Source organism: Macrobrachium rosenbergii, chromosome 10 (genome assembly GCF_040412425.1).
Source record: "Macrobrachium rosenbergii isolate ZJJX-2024 chromosome 10, ASM4041242v1, whole genome shotgun sequence".
Classification (NCBI taxonomy): domain Eukaryota; kingdom Metazoa; phylum Arthropoda; class Malacostraca; order Decapoda; family Palaemonidae; genus Macrobrachium; species Macrobrachium rosenbergii.
This window is the reverse complement of record NC_089750.1, coordinates 27,071,609-27,094,663: the sequence shown is the minus strand read 5'-3', so window position 1 is coordinate 27,094,663 and position 23,055 is coordinate 27,071,609. Positions and strand designations below refer to the sequence as shown.

The 23,055-nt window shown below is 37.2% G+C and overlaps 1 protein-coding gene across 6 annotated transcripts in view; it reads right to left on the bottom strand.

Annotated features, from left to right (window-relative positions):
- LOC136842568 (gastric triacylglycerol lipase-like) overlaps window positions 1-23,055 on the bottom strand; it is a 141,450-nt gene that overhangs the window by 21,407 nt on the left and 96,988 nt on the right. For all 6 annotated transcript variants that reach the window (XM_067110061.1, XM_067110056.1, XM_067110057.1 and 3 more), the window contains one exon: window positions 1,550-1,702. In XM_067110061.1, coding sequence (XP_066966162.1) covers window positions 1,553-1,702 — 150 coding nt within the window. In that variant the 3' untranslated portion in view covers window positions 1,550-1,552. The remainder of the gene's footprint in view (window positions 1-1,549; window positions 1,703-23,055) is intronic.

Genomic DNA, 23,055 nt, shown 5'->3' with positions numbered 1-23,055 from the left:
ACAGCCATAAACAACCGAACGGGAAACTGTTGTTCTGCTAATAATTGTATCGATAACAACTGTTTTGCTTGTATTTCAACCATCGTATGGTAATACACAATTACTGTAGTTATGTTACAAATGACATTAAGTACTGTACAATAGGACTGATATATTTTTTACACTATACCCTTATTCACTTTGGAGAAAAGATCGGCAGGGAAATATACTGCTACAGTAACTTTAAGCTGCAAGTTGTAGCTGAAGCTGAGAAAACAATGTTCAAGCTGCTAATGACTATAAATTATCGTGCATCGGCAACATGGATGAAACTCTACTGTAAATAAAACTGGAGAGAATGTATTTTAATCAAAACTACTGGGCATGAAAGAATACAAATTACTACTGTTTTCACGCCGATAAAAGATAAATACGTAAAGCTCGTATTATGATGAAATCAAGAGAAGATAGCGAACGGAATCTTGATTTTTTTTACACAAAACAAACATGCCCCCAAAATGGCCAGCCGCGATTCCTGCGAACGTCATATATTAACGAAAAAAGCAGCTAAATTAATTTCACAATGAGACGTATTTAAGTTATATTTCGACTTAAAAACACCTCGTATAACGAAAACTATCTGTGTCCCAAATAAATAAAGTATCCATATTCATTTAAGCTAACTAGAAGCAAGAAAAGCTCTTTGAACTTAGTTAAATGCGGCAAAATAAACACCACGATATTGTTTCCCAAAACAAAACATTGATCGCAATTTATAATACAAAAGCAATATGAGAATACTGTATACGCAATTGGAAACAATGTAGTAAAGCATAACTTTTTAAAAGATCCATGAAAAAGATGCACATTTGTTATGTTGATGTTTTGTATAATACTGTTAATATGTGAATAGTTCAGTGTAATGTAGGCTAGGCTACCAGTTTGTTGATGCAGCACACTGCGCCACCAAATCGAAGCGGCGTGAGCGATTTAAGCGCAGCGACCGAAAAATTTGAAATTTAGTGCGGAAACATTAGAAATTACTCTAGCCGAAATTTGCGCCGGATTACTGATTGTTCCGGACTACTGATTGCCAGATTAGTGATGGTCAACCTATACTTTTCATCTAGTGTTCCCATTGGCCCTGTAGGGGGTAGTGTAGTCATTATTCAAGGTTCTCTGCAGCATCCCTTCAGCCCTTAGCCACAACCCCTTTCATTCCTTTTACTGTGCCTCCATTCATACTCTCTTCCATCTTACTTTTCACCTTCTAACAACTGTTTAATAGTGCAACTGCAAGGTTTTTCTCCTGTTACACCTTTCAATCCTTTTTACTTTTAATTTCCCTTAATGACCTCATAGGTCCTAGCACTTGGCCTTTGGCCTAAACTTTATATTCCATTCCATTCTATTCCCATTGGTCTCTTCCCACTTACTTGTCAAACTTTTTAACTTTACCTTGCTACAATTTTTACCCCTCACTGAAGAATAAAGTTGCTAGATAAGGATAAAAGTCAGAAAATTTCATGATAATAATATTCAAAACAAACAGCAATTATAAATGCATTACCTCTTAAAAGTATGGCATGTATTTAAGAATCTTGTCATACACTAGCTTTTTGCAATCTATTCCCCACACGAAGTCTATATGGTTAAAGTCAGGCAGAGGCATCTTGAGGTTAATTACAAGATTTGGAAGACCAGCAGCTAGACCTGCCACATCCTATGGGAAAAATGAAAGTTAAGTTTAGCAAATTATAAACAAGCAACTTTCATAATAGTATGCAAGCATATACATTTTTTGGAAAAGTGATTTCTTAAAATTAAAGATACATCAAATTCTTCTCAACAAGACACCATCTTACTTAATTTTTTTACTTTCATAGGAAAATACACTACAATAAATTACAATACCATAAGTAAAACAAAATTAACAGCAACTAAATATTTAAGTATTATAACATTTAATTCACAATTTGGTAATCTATTACTACACAAACTTCTAAAATACATTGGACATTGGAGATATCAGGAACCTATATTAATTTCCTCCTAAGAGACATCTTGGGTCTAATATTTGTCTAAAATTATGACACTAATAAGCGAGCTTCTAAGGGGTAAGCCCTTGATCCACATCATACTTATGATACCCACTGACAAGCATGTCTCAGGTCTTATCTAGAGGATATGATGACATGCTCTGACATAGAAAGGATGGTCCTTATCCATGATCACTGGATGTTTACTATGTAAAAGACAAGGCCAATCCTTGACTGTTTTAACCCTTAATCTTCTATCATTTCAAACTGAAAGGTAGGTAAGGGAAGCTGAAGTCTCTCCTTATGAATCAAGATTTGAAGATGACTGAAGTTTTTGTTAACAAACACTTATTTTTTTCTAACTTCTTTATGTTTTTGTGCATGATGACTGTGTAAGTGGCTTGTTCTTATAACATGCTTTCTGCAGGTTCTCTTATAACATGCTTTCTGCTGTGCTTAAGGTGGTTTTGTTTCTACTTCCATGTTTTTTTTATTGAATTCAAGTGTGATACTGTCACTGTCAATTATCTGACTTTACCTGTCTGATATCCTTCTTCACTGGTATTTTCATCACTACTGGTACTTTGTTATAAAATATTTTTTGCTGTATCTACGCTGCTTTTGTTTTCTCATGTAAATAACATTAGACTTAATATTCAAAATATTTTTTTCTGCTGTCCTAGTTGCAGGTTTTGTCCAAGTTTTTTTTTGCCATGCATATGTTTACATGTGTCTTGTGTGTACTTACATGCTCACACTATTTTTTTCCTAATATTCCCAGTTGAAATGGGGGAGGGGTTATATGGCCTGGGGTTTTATTAAGCCGTAATATTTGGTTTCTGTGACACATTGAATTCTTTGTCCACTTACAATTGCATCTGGGTCATGGTGAGCTCCTCTAACGTCAAAAAGAAAAGCAGACAATTGTTTTTGTTGTTGAACATTTGTAGCCACAAAAACAGGTCTTGACATAGGAAAAAACCATTTTTGGTAGCCACTGTGAATCTTCGAAGGAGTTACACTCTCATGGTCCCCCAGGGCTCCATAAGACATACCAGCCAATCTCAAGAAATTCTCTTATAGTTGGTCTCGGCCAGAACAGTGCCTGTTGGCACAGTGATAGAATATAAATGATTCAGGACAGGAGGGCTCTATCTCCTGTCTACACAATGATTGCCTAAGTTTTCCCTTCATTTTACTCACACAGATGTGACAACAGGCTATCTTCCTTATTACACACCAGGCCTTTTTGCCAGGGAAAGTGGATGGGTTTGAGGACTCACAGCAACTACCAAAAGTAAGTTTTTCCTACATCAAAACCTGTTTTTTTATAGCGTAGCTGCTATTTGTCCTCTAAGGAGCTTACAAAAGAAATTGACAGGAGACAAAATGCCTTAGCTCCTAAGAAACAAATCCCAACAACCCAAATAAATTTTTGGTCCAGAGTAGAGCCACAGGTTATTAACCATTTTCTTTGTTCCGGATACCCATTAGGGTTTGGCAATAAAGAACAGGAAGCAAGACAGGAACCTATACAGTATATGTATTATTCTTTGTGGTTCTAAGGTACTTATCTAATTATGTCGGGTTTGGCTGTGGGGTTATTGCGCCTTTCCCAGCAATATCTCAGGATGAACAGCACTCTGATGGCAATAGTGATTCAGGAATTTTTTATTCATTCCAAGGTAAAGTCACAGGTTATCAACCCTTTTATACGTTCTGGATAACCATTAGGGTTTGGCAATAAAGAGCAGGAAACACATGAACCTATATACATATTATCCATTGTGGTTCTACAGTGACTCACCTAATTATGTCGGGTGTGGCTGCTGGATTATTGCGCCTTCTCTGGTTCAGGAATACTGTCTCTAATGACCACCCTGTTCACTTTGAGACATCTTTGAAGGAAACATTTCCATAGAAAGTTGACGCTGTACTCAGCTTTAGGATATCATGCAACTTAGGAAAGGAGTGAGGATCTGCATTTTTAATGAGGGAAGGTACAATAGTTCTCAGCCTATGTAGAGAGAGTGGTTTGTTTGTGCTAGGGTGTAGGAAAAATAGGAACATCTGGGATGCTTGCCATGACATCTAGGTAAACCCTGAGTTCCTGAACCGGGCATATTTTCTCTGAAATACTGAGTTCCCTATCAGAAAATGGATTTTCCATTTAAAAGGTCCTCATTCTTGGCCAGGAACGATAGGCCAGGAGACAACATAAAATGACAACTAGGTGTATGAATGATGAAATGATGTCCCTTTCTAAGAAAGCCCAGTAAAATAATCTGAGCTTCTAATGCCAAAGCAGTCGAGAAGACTGCCTTCTGGAGCATATGAGTTGTTATTGTATTGGGCCTACTGAACTGAGGGGACGACAGGAGAATAGGAACCTTATTCAGGGACCAGGGAATGGGAAGCCTTGCAAGAGCTGGCCTTTGTATTGCAAAAGACTGGAGAAGGGAATTAACAATGTCTATATTAAAATTAATTCCAAAACCATAAAGTAAGGGTTCCAACAGTGCTGCCTTGTATGCCATGACTGTTGTAATGCCAAGGCACTTGACCTTAAAAGATATATAATAAGATGTAAAAGTGTTTCAACAGATTTCAACTGGGCTCTCAGTGTGGAAGTAATCTAACCACATTTTTCTTGTGGACTGGTATGTTGGATAGATGAAGTCCATAGTCTTTGCACTAGGTACCTAGCAATGTTATGTAAATAATCTTCATGGTAGACAAGATTTAAAAATTCCACACATGAATGTCACGGCTCAGAAAGGAGGATGCATAGACGACTTCCCTTCCTTCTGTCTAGGATAGAACAGCAAACGGTAATGGAATATATTCTCTCACCTGTTGCTGAAGAAATAAGGAATCAATTACTTCGGCTAACTTGGGGCCACTAGGTAAGTGGTTCCGTTCAAAACTTTCAAAATCTAGGACAATGGAGGAAAAAGGTATATTGTCCACCATTTGTTCCAGTCTTGTAGGAATGCATCTCTTGCTATTGCCTGTGTCCGGGTTCAGAGACACACACACTGGAAGTTGATGGTTCTTGCATGTGGCAAGCCGGTCCACCTCCGGATGTGGAAGCATGTTGGCCTTTACTGACTTGAGAGGGGCTGAGTGTAAGGCCAACCTCTTGATATAAGATACTGCAGTCATATTACCTAGGACAACCAAGTGTCGGTCCCTTTTGGAGGTTTAAATTTCCTGAGACAGAAAGATAGCCAACAGCTCAGAGAAGCTGATATGACACTCCCTCCGAACAGGTGACCATCTTCCTGCTACATGATGATCCTCATAATAGCCTCCCCAACCTGTCAAGGAGGCATCTGTATGTATTAGCACTCATATGGATGGTGGAGTCAGGTTGTCCTGTTGCCAGCGAACCCTACCAGGTCCACAGACAGAGTATCTTCCAAATCTCAGATGAAGGTGATAACAAAGCCTTTCCCTGGCATGTGAGAGCCAGACTACATCCTAAAGTCGCAATCCTAGGATTAGATCTACCGCAGATGCAAACTGTAACAGGCCCAAACTTTGCTCCAATTGTCATCTGGAAAAGTTGTGCAGTGCAAGAAATCTTCTCAGGTACTTGCTTATTCTGGTTTGAGTGCTATTGGGAAGAGACAGCCAGCTGCAAAGAGTATCCCAACAAAGTCCTTGCCTCAGAAAATGTCTGCTGGATGTAAGACAGGACTTGTTCCTATTTATTACAACACCTTTTGAATGGAGTCTGTCGACTACCACTCTCAAGTTTTATCAGCACTCTTCTCTGGTGGCTCTCCAGTTTAGACAATCATCTAGGTAGGCCACCAGTTAAATTACTTCTTTTCTGAGCTCCAATGAAATAAATAAGTACAATACAGTATATACAAAAATTTAGGCAATGTGTTTGTTCAAACCTGACAGGTCAAGGATCACCCTTTCTTTGGCCCTTTCAAGAAGGGTCTGGTAGTTGGAAAAAGCCCTCTGAAAATTATACTGTGTCCCCAAGGGGAGGACTTCTACTGTATGTGATGCTGTATACAACAACCCCGACCATGCAAGTCCTATTGGGCTCCACCTCTTCCCTTGCCTTTAATAAGCAGTCCCTTTCTTCTGTTGTTGGAGGGATCCTTTAGTAGTGACTGCAGGCTTGTAAGGCTCTGATTCATACCGAGCTCTCTTAGGCTTAGGAAGAGGAAACTGTGCTAAGCATTGTTTCCCAGATTTTCCTATTCCAAGAGCAGCATATATTGTGCAATTCTGTTGTTAGGCTTGTTCAATGAGTTGTGCAACAACAGACTCTTCAAACAGGTCCTGACAGAAGGGGGGGGGGGGGAAGAATGTAGTAGGGGAGGTTACATTGGGGAGCAAAATATTGAAGCCCACCAATGTCAATGCTTCCTTTTAAGACTCAATTTGAACCTCCAGAAAGTCACAGAGTGCTTCCCATAGGGTCTGCATAAATGTTTAGGCTACTGCAGCAAACATTGTTCTGGAAGACCCTGGAAGCTCTTTAATAGCTAATTCCAGCATAGTAGTGTACATTATAATATTGATGGGGTAGAACCTATCATAAAATTCAGCCATAGCTGTCCTGAAATTTTTCTTGTAGGGGTCCCAAATTGCTGGGTAGCCATTACTCATGAGAAAGGACAAGTGTTGCCCACTCCTTTGTAGAACTATCAGATACTGGGATGGCAGAGACACTTGGCTTTATTTCTGTCATAAACTCTAGTTTTCCATTCACCAAAAAATTCTGAAATTCTGTCTTCACATGACTGATTGCTTCAAAAGTGAAGGGACAGAAGGCTGGTGCCTCCTGGGGAGGTTGTTGGTTCTCTAAAATTGCTGTTGCACTATATTTTCCATTAAACTAGAAAAAGGTTGCTTCTGTGGCTTTCATGGCTATATTAACCCTGAAATGCCTACTGGACAGAATCAAACGATCGACTAAAATTGTCTGTTGGGTGCCAGTCAGTGGATGTAGCTAGCGAGTTATTGTTTTTACAAAAATTTCAACCTTCGTCAACTTTGACTGACCGAAATGGTCGAAAACGCAATTGTAAGCTAAAACGCTTACATTCTAGTAATATTCAATCATGTACCTTCATTTTACAACAAATTGGAAGTCTCTAGCACAATATTTCGATTTATGGTGAATTTTAAAAAACTTTTTCTTACGCCCATAACTTAACTCGGGCCGAAAAATTTCAGAAATTCTTTCGTCATTTTGCCGTAATTTTTGCACTGTTCTATATTAGCCGTTACATAAAGTTTTATATATGAAAATGTGCACAATTTCATGTAAAATACAGCAAAATACAACCCATGGTTGTAAATTTTATCAGTTTGAAAATATTTTCATATAAACCACGATAACTGCCAAAATTTCAACCTTGTCAAAAAGCTTTGACTGTGACTGAAATGGTAAAAACGCAATTGTAAGCTAAAACTCTTACATTCTAGTAATATTCAATCATTTACCTTCATTTTGCAACCAATTGGAAGTCTCTAGCACAATATTTCGATTTATGGTGAATTTTTGAAAAAACTTTTTATTATATATATTAGTTTTAAATTCTTTCTATATTGTAATGTTTGCTTAGTTTTATATTAGCCGATTACATAAAGTTTTATATATGGAAATGTGCGCAATTTCATATAGAATACAACAGAAAATAACTCATGGTTGTAGCTTTATCAGTTTTAAAATATTTTCATATAAATCACGATAACTGCCAAAATTTCAACCTTGGGTCAACTTTAACTCGAAATCACAGTTAAATGGTAAAAAAACCCAAATTATGAGCTAAAACTCTTACATTCTAGTAATATTCAATCATGTACCTTCATTTTGCAACAAACTGGAAGTCTCTAGCACAATATTTCGATTTATGGTAATTTCTGAAAAAAAAAAACTTTTTGAGTTTACATCTGCAAGGCGTGGTAATTAGCTCGGCCGAACATCTCAGAAATTCTTTCATCACTTTGTCATAATGTTTGCATCGTTTTACATTAGTCGTTACATAAACTTTTATATATGAAAATGTGCGCAATTTCATGCTAGAATACAACAAAAAAAGCTCATGGTTGTAGCTTTTATCAGTTTTGAAATATTTTCACATAAATCACGATAACTGCCAAAATTTCAACCTTCAGCAACTTTAACTCGACCAAATGGTAAAAATGCAATTGTAGCTAAAACTTTTATTCTAGTAATATTCAATCATTTACCTTCATTTTGCAATAAACTGGAAGTCTCTAGCACAATATTTCGATTTATGGTGAATTTTTAAAAAACATTTTCTTCTTGGGGCCATTGGGAACCATTGCTGCACATCTCAGAAATTCTTTCGTCACGTTGTCGTAATATTTTCACCATTTTATATTAGTCGTTACATAAAGTTTTATATATGAAAATGTGCGCAATTTCATTGAATACAACAGAAAATAACTCATTGTTGTAGCTTTTATCAGTTTTGAAATATTTTCATATAAATCACAATAAATAGAAAAATTCGACTTTACGGGCTCAACTTTAACTCGGGCCCGAAATGGTCGAAAAACTCAATTGTAAGCTAAAACACTTACAGTATAGTAATATTCAATCAATTAGCTTCATTTTTCAACAAACGGGAAGTTCTAATACCAATATTTCGATTTATGGTGAATTTTTGAAAAAAATATTTTTTACGTATATATATTATAATTCATGCATCATTTTGTGATAATATTTCTCTGTGTTGCTTTGATCGTTTTACAATTTGTTATATACCAAAATCATCGCAATTTAGTGTACAATATAAAGAAAAACAAAATAACCTGTTAGCTTTAACCGATTGCTTTACAGCGCGATTTGTATAAAATTATATATGAAAAATTTTTTGCGAGTCATGATATTTCAATATTTATATATGATAATGATATTTTTTTCATTTCTGATGGTTGCATACTAAACTTCAGGCAATGAAAAAAAAGCCAAAAATGAACTCTTAATCTTAAAAACTAAGCGTGCTGTGATTTTTGAAAAACTTTTTTTCGCTAGTCGCTAACTCACTGAACATTCATACTGGAGACGTTATTGTAAATAGAGGCTCGGTATTTTTTCTTTAATAGGCAGGATAACCATCTTCAATGGTTTTTGAATTCCTACTGAAGGAGGGACCAAGTGCCATTCAGAACTGGGAAAGGCTGCTCTGTCCCAAAATTCTACATGCTCAACCTCGATTATAGTTTTCCTTTCATAATCAAGGTATTTTCCATCTGGTGAAGGGATGTGCAATGTGGTATCTTGCCAAAAACTTATCAGTATCATTCTTAGGGTGAAAATTGACCAGCCCAACCACAGTCTGATTTAAGGTTTTATAGTCTGACCTTGTCCTATTACTGTTACCAGTGAACTCTGGGAGTGAGCTGGCTTTCTTAATACCCATTCTGACTTCAATGGATTTCTAGAAAACTGATTCAACTTCTTTTTGGTCTGTGGTTTTTTATTACCTTGTTTCCATGACCTAAGTTTTTTGGTGAGAAAACCAATCTCTCCCCTTGCAGACTGTGCAGCCTCACTATCCTCTAGTTTAAGGGCTGAGAAATTTTTATATATCACACCTAATTCCATATCCAGGGCAGACCTGAATTCCTCTTGGGAATCATGGATAGAGTCTCTGATATGGTGATGTTCAGTAGTGAGGTCATCTTTGCTACTGTTCATGATTTCCTCCCAGAATTCTGAAAGCACAGTAAGCAGAATCTTCCTATCAGGGAAGTCTGCAGGAACTGATTAATCCAAGGCAGTCATATCACCACTGACCAGCAGGATAAATCACTATACCCCCTAAAAGGGACAGACACTTCAGATGGGGTTGGGTGAACCCTATCAGGATCCCCTTTGATACCTGATTGTTGCATGGGAGAAGCAAGATTCTCATCTCACATAAAGCAGAAGACTGTTCTCTAGATCTTTCAGATTTAGAAAGGAAATAACAGTGGTTATATCTACTTCTGTTGGGTATTAGTGATATCCCAAAGAAAGCTTCTTTGTCTCCATCGGAGGAGTCAAAGTGGGAGTTCCTAGAATCCACTGCTTTTGAAGTACTGGCCTAAACATGGATTCTGCTTGGAGAGGTATGGAAATGCACACTGCCAGAGTTCTGCCAAAACAATGTAGTCTCCTCCATCTATACTCCTACTGAAACCTGTGGCTCATAGAGACAACTTAAATTGAGCTCTTTCATCATTTAAACCTGCTGCCAGGAGCATGTTGCATATTTCACACACGTCCAGCAAACAACCAAATTCTCCTTATTCCTACAGGGGCTAGCTCATGGCAGGTAGTTAGAAGCCATCTCCACAAACGAAATGCAGATTGAGCAATTCACTGCAGTGCAGGTGATCTGTGGGTCCTTCGTAATAGCAACCCAGTACAGGCAGTCTCCAGTTATCTGTGGGCTCGGTTATTGTGATCCGGTTTTTCGGGGCTTGTCTAGTGACGAAAGTTGGCAAGTTTTGGTGCCAATATGCACTGATTTCTGCTTATCGGTGCTGATACATACCTAACAGAGGTGCCGATAACTGAAAACGGTTGTTTTGATTTTCTGTAATTTATAAGGTGATTTTCAGTTATCGATGATTTTCTCTATTGCGTCATGTAAATTGTATAACAGAACCCTGCCAATAACCGGGGACTTAGCCTTTAATAAGAGGAACAAGTGTTTATTAAAAACTACATATAGTGTTAGCTATACCTATATCACTGTATAGGCAGCAAACACCTCAGATTAAAACAGGCTGACATGGCCAGAAATATGTGTCCACAGTATGCTGTTAGGTATCATGATTAAAGGGTCATACCTATAAAATATTAGTACAGTATTTAAAATGTTAATTCACAATTACTGTACTACAATAACATTGCCTTAAAGATTTACCCACACATGCTTCTAAACTCAAGTATTATTTCTATACATTTTATAGTTTTGTTTACCCAGTCTGTTCCCCAGCACCAGGTAAAGGATATAGGCTACATTAGTTGGTACATAATTAAAATCAATAAATACCGGAATTATAATGTACCAAATTTATATAAAATCAGTATCTGTAAGATTTTAATCTGTTTAACAAAACACACTTTTATGAAAAGTACTCTTTATATTCCCGTAGGGAAAAGGCAAGTATCACAACAATTTTTCTCAACACCTGCGATGTCACTGTTGGCGGAGTAATAGCCGTCAACAAAGATCTGTATGAACGTATTTCCTTTACCACTTAAAAAAAACCCAGATATTAAGGATAACTGGGGAACTTTCTATAAAACAAAATCCATTTTGTTTGATTATAATATACTCAAAAAGAAATTCTGACCTTTAATAAACACTGGGGCTTGTAAGTCAAGCACAATTGGGAACTAAGATCATGGCTGTTTCATAAACAAGAAGTAAGGTTAACCCAATTTAACCTTTCATTAACCTCAAATTATCTATCAATGTTAAAAAAAGTCACAAACTAATGAGTTTCAAAAACAAAATTGCCTATTATTATTACATTAATGTAATGATTACTTTGTTACATAAAAAAAAAAGCACAGCACCGTAGCCTAGCGACCTAATCCTAACTTCTCGTCTTGCAGGAGACCTACTAGCTCCCAATTTTAACAAAAATAAGTAACAAATATAAGCCCACCTGTTAAAATTTTAAGGAACTAAAACTTTCCACTTGGTCCTAAAACTATGTACTTAGCTTCAAGTTGTTATGATGATCAAATTTTTTGTAGTGAACTGTGGGGATATGTCAACTCTGTGACAGACCAAAGTGTAATGAGGAAAATAGCCAACATACCCACTGGATGAAGGAAAACTGAGGTAGTTGCTGTGGACAGGAGATAGAGCCCTCTTGTCCTGGGTCCTTTTATATTCTATCACTGTGTCAACAAGCACCACCCTAGCCAAGACCAACTATAAGAGAATTCTCTGAGATTGGCTGGTATGTCTTATGGAGCCCAGGGGGGGACCATGAGCGTGTAACTCCCTTGAGGATAAACAGCAGCTACGCTATCAAAGACAGGTTTTGACATAAGAAAAACTATTTTTGGTAGTCGCTGTTGAGTCCTCAAGGAGTTACCTTCCATGGGTCTACCAAAGTTCCATGGTGACCAAACTAATAACAAAGAATTCTCTTTTAGTTGGTCTTGTGACCAGATATTGTGTTGTAATGATAAACACTATAACAAGTGATGCAGTATGTAATGGACTCAAAGATAAGAGGGCACTTTCCCTTATCTTCAGTGAAGCTGTACCCAGGCTGTTTCCATCATCAAAACCTGCTAGAAGAGGAAGTGATTATTAAGTATGTGCAGTCCACCATATTGTTGACAAACAGACCAGCACAGAGACCAAGAAGCCATTACTTTCTGTTGGTCAATGCAGGATGATCCCTCATCCAAATCCTGTGCCTTTTCATCAAGGAAGTGGGAGGGTTTTGAGGACTCAACAGCGACTACCAAAAATAGGTTTTTCCTATGTCAAAACCTGTTTTTTGATAATGCAGTCACTTGTTTCGTCCTCACGGAGCTTTACAGAGAAATGGACAGGTTTCAAAAAGGGTTAAGCTCTCAAATTTTAATCCCAACAACCCAAGAAAAAACATTTCTGGTCCAAGGTCAAGCCACAAGCTTCAAGCCCCATTCTTTATTCCAAAATACCTCTCAGGTTTTGGTAACAAAGAACAAAAAAACCAAACATGACCTTATGTTTTAGGGTGAAGTTCTACAGTGACTTACCTAAGCATGCTGGGTTTGATTGTAGTCGTCACACCTTCCCCCATCAATAGTTAGCATACCCACCTGTCAAGGAGACCTGGTTTTTTGCTGTGGTGCCTATGGGGTTAGGACTTACCATACCACCTACTGATATAGTGTAATCAAATTTGTTCTAGTTTGCGGCAATAATGTTTTAAGAATACTGTCTCTGATGACCACCCTGTACATTCAGAGACTTCTTCAAAAGCGAAATTTTTGAAGAAGGCGAACAATGTACTTGCTTTCCTAATACTGTATCATGTACCCTAGAAAAGGAATGTGTATTTGCCTTTTTAATGAGGGACACTAAAATTATTCTCAGTCCTTGTAGAGAGAGTGGTTTATTGGTGCTAGGGTGTAGGAAAATAGAACCTTCTGGGATGTTTGCCGTGACATCTAGGTAAACCTAAAGTGCTTGAACCGGGCATAATGTTTTGTCTACTAAATTTGAGTTTTCTTAACAGAATAGATTTCCTTCTTAACCCTTAAACGCCGACTGGACATATCATACGTTGACTAAAATTGTCTGTTGGGTGCTGAGTGGAGTATGTACCTGGGAGTTTGGTGACTACAAAAATTTCAACCTTCGGTCGACAAACTTTGACTCGACAAAATGGTCTGAAAAATGCAAATGGTAAGCTAAAACTCTTACATTCTAGTAATATTCAATCATTTACCTTCATTTTGCAACAAATTGGAAGTCTCTAGCACAATATTTCGATTTATGGTGAATTTTTGAAAAAAACTTTTCCCCTTGTTACCCTACGGTAACTCGGGTAGGAATTTCAGAAATTCTTTCCATCATTTTGTCGTAAGTTTTGGCTGTTTTATATTAGCCGTTACATAAAGTTTAAATGAAAATGTGTTCTTTGCAATTTCATGTAAAATACAGCAACATACAACCCATGGTTGTAGCTTTTATCAGTTTGGAAATATTTTCATATAAACCACGATAACTGCCAAAATTTCAACCTATCGTCAACTTTTGACTCGAGAGGATAAAAGGTCAAAAAACGCAATTAGTTGGCTAAAACTCTTTCATTCTAGTAATATTCAATCATTTACCTTCATTTTGCAATAAATTGGAAGTCTCTAGCACAATATTTCGATTTATGGTGAATTTTTGAAAAACTTTTTCCTTAGTCTTGTATCCAGAAATTCTTTATGTTATCACGTAATTTTGCACCGCTTTATATTATGTTACATAAAGTTTTATAATGGAAATTGCCCAAATTTCATGTAGAATACAAATGAAAATAACTCATGGTTGTAGACTTTTATCAGTTTTGAAATATTTTCCATATAAAAACGATAACTGCAAAATTTCAACCTTCGTCAACTTTAACTCGTGTGAAATGGTAAAAACGCCAAGATAAGCTAAAACTCTTTTCTAGTAATATTCAATCATTCCAACACTCGATGACAAGGAAAGTGAAGATACAGTTTTTAAATCTTCGTAAATAAGTATATTGTTAATAATGCACATCTGGAAACTTTAGAAAATTAGTCTTTGTCTTAGTGTGTTGGTTTTTTGTTGACCTCCTATAACTTTCAATCATATTCTAACGATTCTGACATCATTGATACTTAAATGCAGTAGTTTATGTTGACAGTATTCGTTCAAAAACCAAATAATTTGCAGCAACAGTTCTGAGCAAAATAAACATTTTATACCATCGTTGCAAATAAACTAATTAACCTTATACAAATGAATTTATGACATTTCAATGAACGGAATGCTTGCATAATCGGCAACGCCCCCTCTTCCATAGTGAAATCAAGAGTTAAATTTGAGCAACGTAGGGAAGGATAAAGGAACGAATCCAATGGTCCAGATGTTCGAGAGATGGACTGAGATGAGAGAGAGAAAGAGAGAGAGAGAGAAATCAGAGAACCAGAGAGAGAGAGAGAGAGTTGCGATTATGTTAGCCTTGCCTATATGTAGAGCTGACTCAAAGACATTATTTTTTTTTGAGATTGAGCGAGTTTTAATTTGCATAGTAGGTTTTAGAGAGAGAATTTGTTGAGAGAGAGAGAGAGAGAGAGAGAGAGAGAGAGAGAAAATATTTGTCTGTTGTGTTCTTAGGCCTATGTAGAGCTACTCATTTCATTATTTTTTTGTTAGAGATTGAGCGATACTATATTTGTATAGTATGTTTTAGCGATGAATGAGTTAGAGATTTTCATCGAGAGAGAGAGAGAGAGATAGAGAGAAAGAGAGAGAGACATGCCGACAGTTTAGTCTTTTGTAACGAGAACGGGAAATAGGCCAAGAAACATCCAGTTACTTGTGTTTTGCCGGCAGGCTGTGCTCCACACGTCATAAAACGCCTTGCAGATTTAAATAGATTTGGTCAACTAAAAGTCATCACAAATTTACTGCCATTAATTCCAGCTGACTTTTAAAAAAAATTGTGAAATACAAATATGAATGTGAGAAAATTAAAGAAATTATCACTTCTCGTAGCAGATGATGCAATTAATTTGTCCATAACAGAAAACGAGTAAATATTGCCGTTCTGATAAAGAGTACTACACCCTGATATTTATACACTATCTTTTAGATCTCTATAAATGCAGCATATTCATCTGAGAAATTGTGATTACTAAGGACATGTCCCTGGTGTTTTTAGTATCTGAACGTTTTTGTTTTGCAGATTTAACATATATGATATAATTTGCATTGTATTTTCATATTCTAGGTAAATTTACCGAGATTATGTGTTTTCTGTAAGAAAAATAAAAATTTTGAAAAAATTAAAGAAAACTGTATCTTCACCTTGCCGCACACTGAAAGGAAAGGAGGATACAGTTTTTTTAAATCTTCGGACATATGTTGCTCAATAATGCGACATCTGGCAACTTTAGAAAGGGGAGGAGCTTCCGTCTTATTGTGTTTGTTTTTTGCTTGACCTCTTATAACTTTCAATCATATTCTACGATAATGAAATCATTGATACTTAAATGCAGTAGTAAGTTTCACTGTATTCGCTCAAGTTGTAATTTGCAACGACAGTTCTGAGCAAAATAAACATTTTTCGACGTAACTTACCAAGCAACCTTACACAAATGAATTTATGACACCACATTGAACGGAATGCTTGCATAATCGGAAACGTGATCTTCCATAATGAAATCAGGAGTTAAATTTGAGCAATGTCCAACGAAAAGGAACGAATGCATTGTTATGATGAGAGAGAGAGAGAGAGAGAGAGAGAGAGAGAGAGAGAGAGAGAGAGAGAGAGAGAGAGAGAGAGTTGTGTAGAGAGAGTTGTCTGCCTGGCCTTGTGTAGAGCTAACCTCATTATTTTTTTTTTCTTTTAGAGACTTACTCATTTATTGTTTTTTTTAGCTTTTAGAGATTGAGCTACACTATATTGGTATAGTATGTTTTAGCAATGGCCTATCGGTAGAGAGAGAGAGAGAGAGAGAGATAGATGAGAATGGCGAGAGAGAGAGAGAGAGAGAGAGAGAGAGAGAGAGAGAGAGAGAGAGAGAGAGAGAGAGAGAAACTATGGCAACGTCAAGAAACATCCAGTTACTTGAGTTTTCCCCCGGAGCTCCTGCGCTGCCCTTCACATCATAGAGAACGCTCTTGCGGATTTAAATAGATTTGGTCAACCTACCCTAGGTGTCACAACATATACTGCCATTAATTCCAGCTGACTTTTAACACTGTGAAATACAAACATGAATGTGTAAAAATTAAAGAAATTATTATTACCTCGTATGATGATGCAATAATAAGCCTGTTCATAATGGAAAACGGGTAAATATTGCCGTTCTGATGAATAGTACTACACCGAGATATCCACATACTATCTTTTAGATCTCTATGAGCGAAGTCATCTGAGAAATTCTGATTACTTCGTACATGCATGGTGTTTTTAAGTATCTGAACGTTTTTGTTTTGCAGATTTAACATATATGATATAATTTGCTTTGTATTTTCATATTCTAGAGTAAATTTACCGAGATTATGTGTTTTCTGTAAGAAAAAAATTGAAATTCGATGAACGAAATCTAATGAAAACTGTATCTTCACTTTTCTTGCCGAGTATACCTTCATTTTGCAACAAACTGGAAGTCTCTAGCACAATATTTCGATTTATGGTGAATTTCTGAAAAAAAACTTTTTCTTACGCTCATGCCATGTAACTCGGCCAACATCTCAGAAATTTTTTTCACACGTTGTCGTAATGTTTGCACCGTTTTACATTAGTCGTTACATAAACTTTTATATATGAAAATGTGCGCAATTTCATGTAGAATACAACAGAAAATAGCTCATGGTTGTAGCTTTTATCAGTTTTGAAATATTTTCACATAAATCACGATAACTGCCAAAATTTCAACCTTCGGCCAACTTTAACTCGACCGAAATGGTCGTAAAAAGCAATTGTAAGCTAAAACACTTACATTCTAGTAATATTCAATCATTTACCTTCATTTTGCAATAAATTGGAAGTCTCTAGCACAATATTTCGATTTATGGTGAATTTTGAAAAAACTTTTTCCTTACGTCCGCGCCAGAAATTCTTTTCACACGTTGTCGTAATGTTTGCATCGTTTTATATTAGTAGTTTCATAAAGTTTTATATATGGAAATGTGCGCAATTTCATGTAGAATACAACAGAAAATAACGCATGGTTGTAGCTTTTATCAGTTTTGAAATATTTTCACATAAATCACGATAACTGCCAAAATTTCAACCTTCGGTCAACTTTAACTCGACCGAAATGGTAAAAAAACGCAATTATAAGCTAAAACTCTTACATTCTAGTAATATTCAATCATGTACACTCGGCAAGGAAAGTGAGGATAAAGTTTTTTTAAATCTTCGGACACATGTTGCTCAATAATGCGACATCTGGCAACTTTAGAAAGGGGAGGAGCTTCCGTCTTATTGTGTTTGTTTTTTGCTTGACCTCTTATAACTTTCAATCATATTCTACGATAATGAAATTATTGATACTTAAATGCAGTAGTAAGTTTCACAGTATTCGTTCAAGTTGTAATTTGCAACGACAGTTCTGAGCAAAATAAACATTTTTCGATGTAACTTACCAAGCAACCTTACACACATGAATTTATGACACCACATTGAACGGAATGCTTGCATAATCGGAAACGCGATCTTCCATAATGAAATCAGGAGTTAAATTTGAGCAATGTCCAACGAAAAGGAACGAATGCATTGTTATGATGAGAGAGAGAGAGAGAGAGAGAGAGAGAGAGAGAGAGAGAGAGAGAGAGAGAGAGAGAGAGAGAGAGAGAGAGAGAGTGAGTCTGCTGTTGTGTAAGCCTAGGCCTATCAGTAGAGCTACTCATTTCATTGTTTTTTCTTTTACAGATTGAGCTACACTATATTGGTATAGTATGTTTTAGCAATGGAGAAAGAGAGAGAGAGAGAGAGAGAGAGAGAGAGAGAGAGAGAGAGAGAGAGAGAGAGAGAGAGAGAGAGAGAAACTATGGCAACGTCAAAAAACATCCAGTTACTTGTGTTTTCCCCCCGAAGCTCCTGCGCTGCCCTTCACATTATAGAGAACGCTCTTGCGGATTTAAATAGATTTGGTCAACCTACCCTAGGTGTCACAACATATACTGCCATTAATTCCAGCTGACTTTTAACACTGTGAAATACAAACATGAATGTGTAAAAATTAAAGAAATTATTATTACCTCGTATGATGATGCAATAATAAGCCTGTTCATAACGGAAAACGAGTAAATATTGCCGTTCTGATGAATAGTACTACACCGAGATATCCACATACAGTACTATCTTTTAGATCTCTATGAGCGAAGTCATCTGAGAAATTCTGATTACTTCGTACATGCATGGTGTTTTTAAGTATCTGAACGTTTTTGTTTTGCAGATTTAACATATATGATATAATTTGCATTGTATTTTCATATTCTAGAGTAAATTTACTGAGATTATGTGTTTTCTGTAAGAAAAAAATTGAAATTCGATGAACGAAATCTAATGAAAACTGTATCTTCACTTTTCTTGCCGAGTGTACCTTCATTTTGCAACAAACTGGAAGTCTCTAGCACAATATTTCGATTTATGGTGAATTTCTGAAAAAAAAAAAACTTTTTCCTTACGTCTGCGCGCAGTAACTCGGCCGAACATCTCAGAAATTTTTTCGTCACATTGTCGTAATGTTTGCACCGTTTTACATTAGTCGTTACATAAACTTTTATATATGAAAATGTGCGCAATTTCATGTAGAATACAACAAAAAATAGCTCATGGTTGTAGCTTTTATCAGTTTTGAAATATTTTCACACAAATCACGATAACTGCCAAAATTTCAACCTTTGGCCAACTTTAACTCGACTGAAATGGTCGTAAAACGCAATTGTAAGCTAAAACACTTACATTCTAGTAATATTCAATCATTTACCTTCATTTTGCAATAAATTGGCAGTCTCTAGCACAATATTTCGATTTATGGTGAATTTTTGAAAAAACATTTTCCCTTACATCCTCACATCGTAACTCGGCTGAACATCTCAGAAATTCTTTCGTCACGTTGTCGTAATGTTTGCACCGTTTTATATTAGTCGTTACATAAAGTTTTATATATGAAAATGTGCGCAATTTCATGTACAATACAACAGAAAATAACTCATGGTTGTAGCTTTTATCAGTTTTGAAATATTTTCATATAAATCACGATAAATAGAAAAAATTTACTTTCGGTCAACTTTAACTTGACCAAAATGGTCGAAAACTGCAATTGTAAGCTAAAACACTTACAGTCTAGTAATATTCAATCAATTAGCTTCATTTTTCAACAAACTGGAAGTCTAGCACAATATTTTGATTTATGGTGAATTTTTAAAAAAACATTTTTTACGTGTGTGCGCATTTAATTCATGCATCATTTTGTGATAATATTTTCTCTGTGTTGCTTTGATCGTTTTACAATTTGTTATATACCAAAATCATCGCAATTTGGTGTACAATACAAAGAAAAAAAAATAACCCGTTAGCTTTAACCGTTTTGCTCACAGTGCGATTTGTATAAAATTATATATGAAATTTTTTTTGCGCTGTCATATATTTCAATATTTATATATGATAATGATATTTTTTTCATTTCTGATTGTTGCATACTAAACTTCAGGCAATGACAAAAAAAGGAGCCAAAAAGAACTCTTAATCTTAAAAACTAAGCGTGCTGTGATTTTTTTGAAAAACTTTTTCCGCTCTCGAGCGCTAACTCCCGAACGCCACCGGCATACGGGAGACGTTTTTGTAAATAGAGGCTCGGCGTTTAAGGGTTAAAGGATTCCCATTCTTGGCTAGGAATGATGGCCAGGGGACAATAATAATTATGGTCATCTGTTAGCATGATGTATCGTCCCCATCTAAGAAAGCCCAGTTCACTAATAAGAGCTCCTGATGCTAATGCAATCAAGAAGATTGCCTTTTGCAGCATATGAGTTGTGGTTATATTGGGTCTGCTTAATTGATGGGGTGACAGAAATCTAAGCACCTCGTTCAGGGGCCAAGTAAGTGTAAGCCTTTTGGGAGCGGGTCTTTGTAGTGCAAAAGACCAGAGAAGGGAAGGGACAATTTCCATGCTAGAGGTAATCCTGAATCCCTAAAGCAAGGGTTCTGTAATGCTGCCTTGTATGCCATGATTGCTGTAACAGCAAGGAGTTTGTCTTCAAAAAGGTACATAAAAAATTTAAAAGTGTTTCCCTAGAAACCTCAACTGGGATCTAAGTATGGATATAACCTAACCTTATCTTCCATACAGACTGGTATTGTCGGATAGATGATGTCCGTAGTTTTTGCATTAGGTACCTAGCAATGTTGGATGAGTAATTTTCACAGTGGACAATATTTAAAAATCCACATGTGCAGGTCTTGGCTCAGAAAGGAGGATGCATAGACGGTTTTCCCTCCTACTGTCTGGGATAGAACAGCGGATGGTAGTGTAATTGATCTCTTTGCCAGTTTTCGGAGTAATAGGAACCAATGCCTTGTTTGGCCAATTTGGCCTTCGAAATTTGGGACAATGGAGGAAAAGGTATATTGTCCTCCATTTGTTCCAGTCTTGGAGGATGGCATCTCTTGCTTTTGCCTGACTGTCCAAGCTCAGAGACACATATACTGGAAGTTTGTGATTCTCATATGTGGCGAACAGGTCCACTTCTGGTTGTGGAAGCATGTTGGCTATTGTTTGAAAAGAGTGGTTGTCCAAGATCCACTTTGTTGAGGCTGTCATTTTCCTTGATAGAGAGTCTGCTATTACATTGAAAGACCCTGTGAGGTGAATTGCACACAAGTGCCACTTCCTTGCTTGCACCGTCTGAAGGATGGCTAGCATTACCATATTGAGAGGAGGTGAGTGTCATCCCAACCTCTTGGTGCAGGATACTGTAGTCATGTTGTCTAGAATCAATAAAATGTGCAACTCTGCTGGAGGTTTGAACTTTTTGAAAGACAAAAAGACAGCCATTAGCTCTAGGGAACTGATATGACAATTGCTCAGAGTAGCTGACCACCTTCCTGCCACCTGATGATCCTCCCAATGTCCTCCCCAACCTGTCAACAAGGCATCTGTGTGTATTGTCACTCGTACAGACGGAGGAGTCAGGGTGACCAGTTTTACCAGAGATTCCTTCCGGGTCCAAGGCCAAAGTATCTCCCCAACTTTTTTATTCTTTTGATGAGGTCAACCTTGCATCTTTTTCCTTGCATGCATTAGCCAGAATTTGTTCACATTTTTTAATTACAATCCAAGTATTGGATCTACAGTACTACTGATGCAAACTGCAGCAGGCCCATCATACATTCTAATTGCCATCTGGAAACTCTGGGCTGTGCAAGGAACATTTTGAGGTTTTTCTTTATTCTGTTTTGAGTACTGATGGGGACAGACAGCTAACTGTGAAGAGTATCCCAACACAGTCCCAGCCATTGAAAATGTCTGCTGGGTGTGAGGCAGGATTTTTTCCGCTTTATTAGAAAACCTTTTGACTGGAGTCTGTTGACCACTGCTCTTAGATTTTCAAGTGCTCTTTTCTTGTGAGCCCCCATATTAACCAATTGTCTAGGTAGGCTATTAGTTGTATTCCTTCTTGTCCGAGTTCTCAAACAACTACTGTTGCTAATTTTGTAAAAATTCTTGGGGCAATTTTTAGGCCCAAAGGGCATGACCTTGAACCTGTACATAGCTTTCCCTATCCGGAACCCTAGGAAGGGGCGGAAGGGAACAGTGATAGGGACGTACCAGTATGCATCTTTCAGATCTATAGAAGCTGCCCAGGACCCTTTTGGAATGATTGAACGTACTTGGGCAACAGAAGTCATCCAAAGCTTTTGGCAAACAATGCGCTTGTCCAATGTTGATAGGTCGAGGATCACTCTTTGTTCAGAGGAATACTTTTTGGAGACACTGAGGAGACGTGCTTGGTGGCAAATATACGCATGTTTCTCTATGGCTCCCTTTAACAGTGCCTTCTGCACATAATCTTCCAGAGGGGTCTGGTTTTTGGAGGAATCCCTTTAATGGAGGGAGGATGAGACCATTTCCACCCCAGCACGTTGAAATAATGCTGTGTCCCAAAGGGGAAGACTTCCATTGCCTGTGGTGTCGTTGAAGCCAACCCCCGACCATACAATCCATCTGCCTTTGCCCTTGATAGGCATTCCAGGTGTTGCTTTTCCTTTTCCCCTATATGAGGGTCTTTGGACCTCGTTAAAAGGATGTCCTTCTTGTTGTTCGTGTCCCTTCTGACCACCTACCTGCTTTTGGCGAAAACTTTTTGGGGGTGACTGAAGGCTTACATGATTTTTTATCATAGCGAGCCTATTTTGGGATAAGTAAAGGGAAGTTTCAGGTTTTTTGTTTCTTGAATTCCCCTTTTCCCAGGAAAGCATACACTGTACAATTCTGTTGGCAGGCTTGCTCGTTTAGTTGAGCCACAACAGACTCCTCAAACAGGTCCTTACAGAAGGGATTCGAGTGTAATAATGAAGTCACGTTGGGGAGTGACATGTTGGAGCCCTCCAATGTTTCCTTTGAGCTTTCATGCGCCATTCTAGAAAGTCATAGAGTGCTTCCCATAGGGTCCTCATAAGATTTTTGGCCACAACAGCAAAAATTGTTCTGGAATCTTCTGGAAGCCTTTTGGTGGCAACTTCTAGCAAAGTGGTAGAGGTTATAATACTGTAATAAGGAGGTGGATCCTAGCATGAAATTCTACTGAGGCTGTCCCCTCTGAGA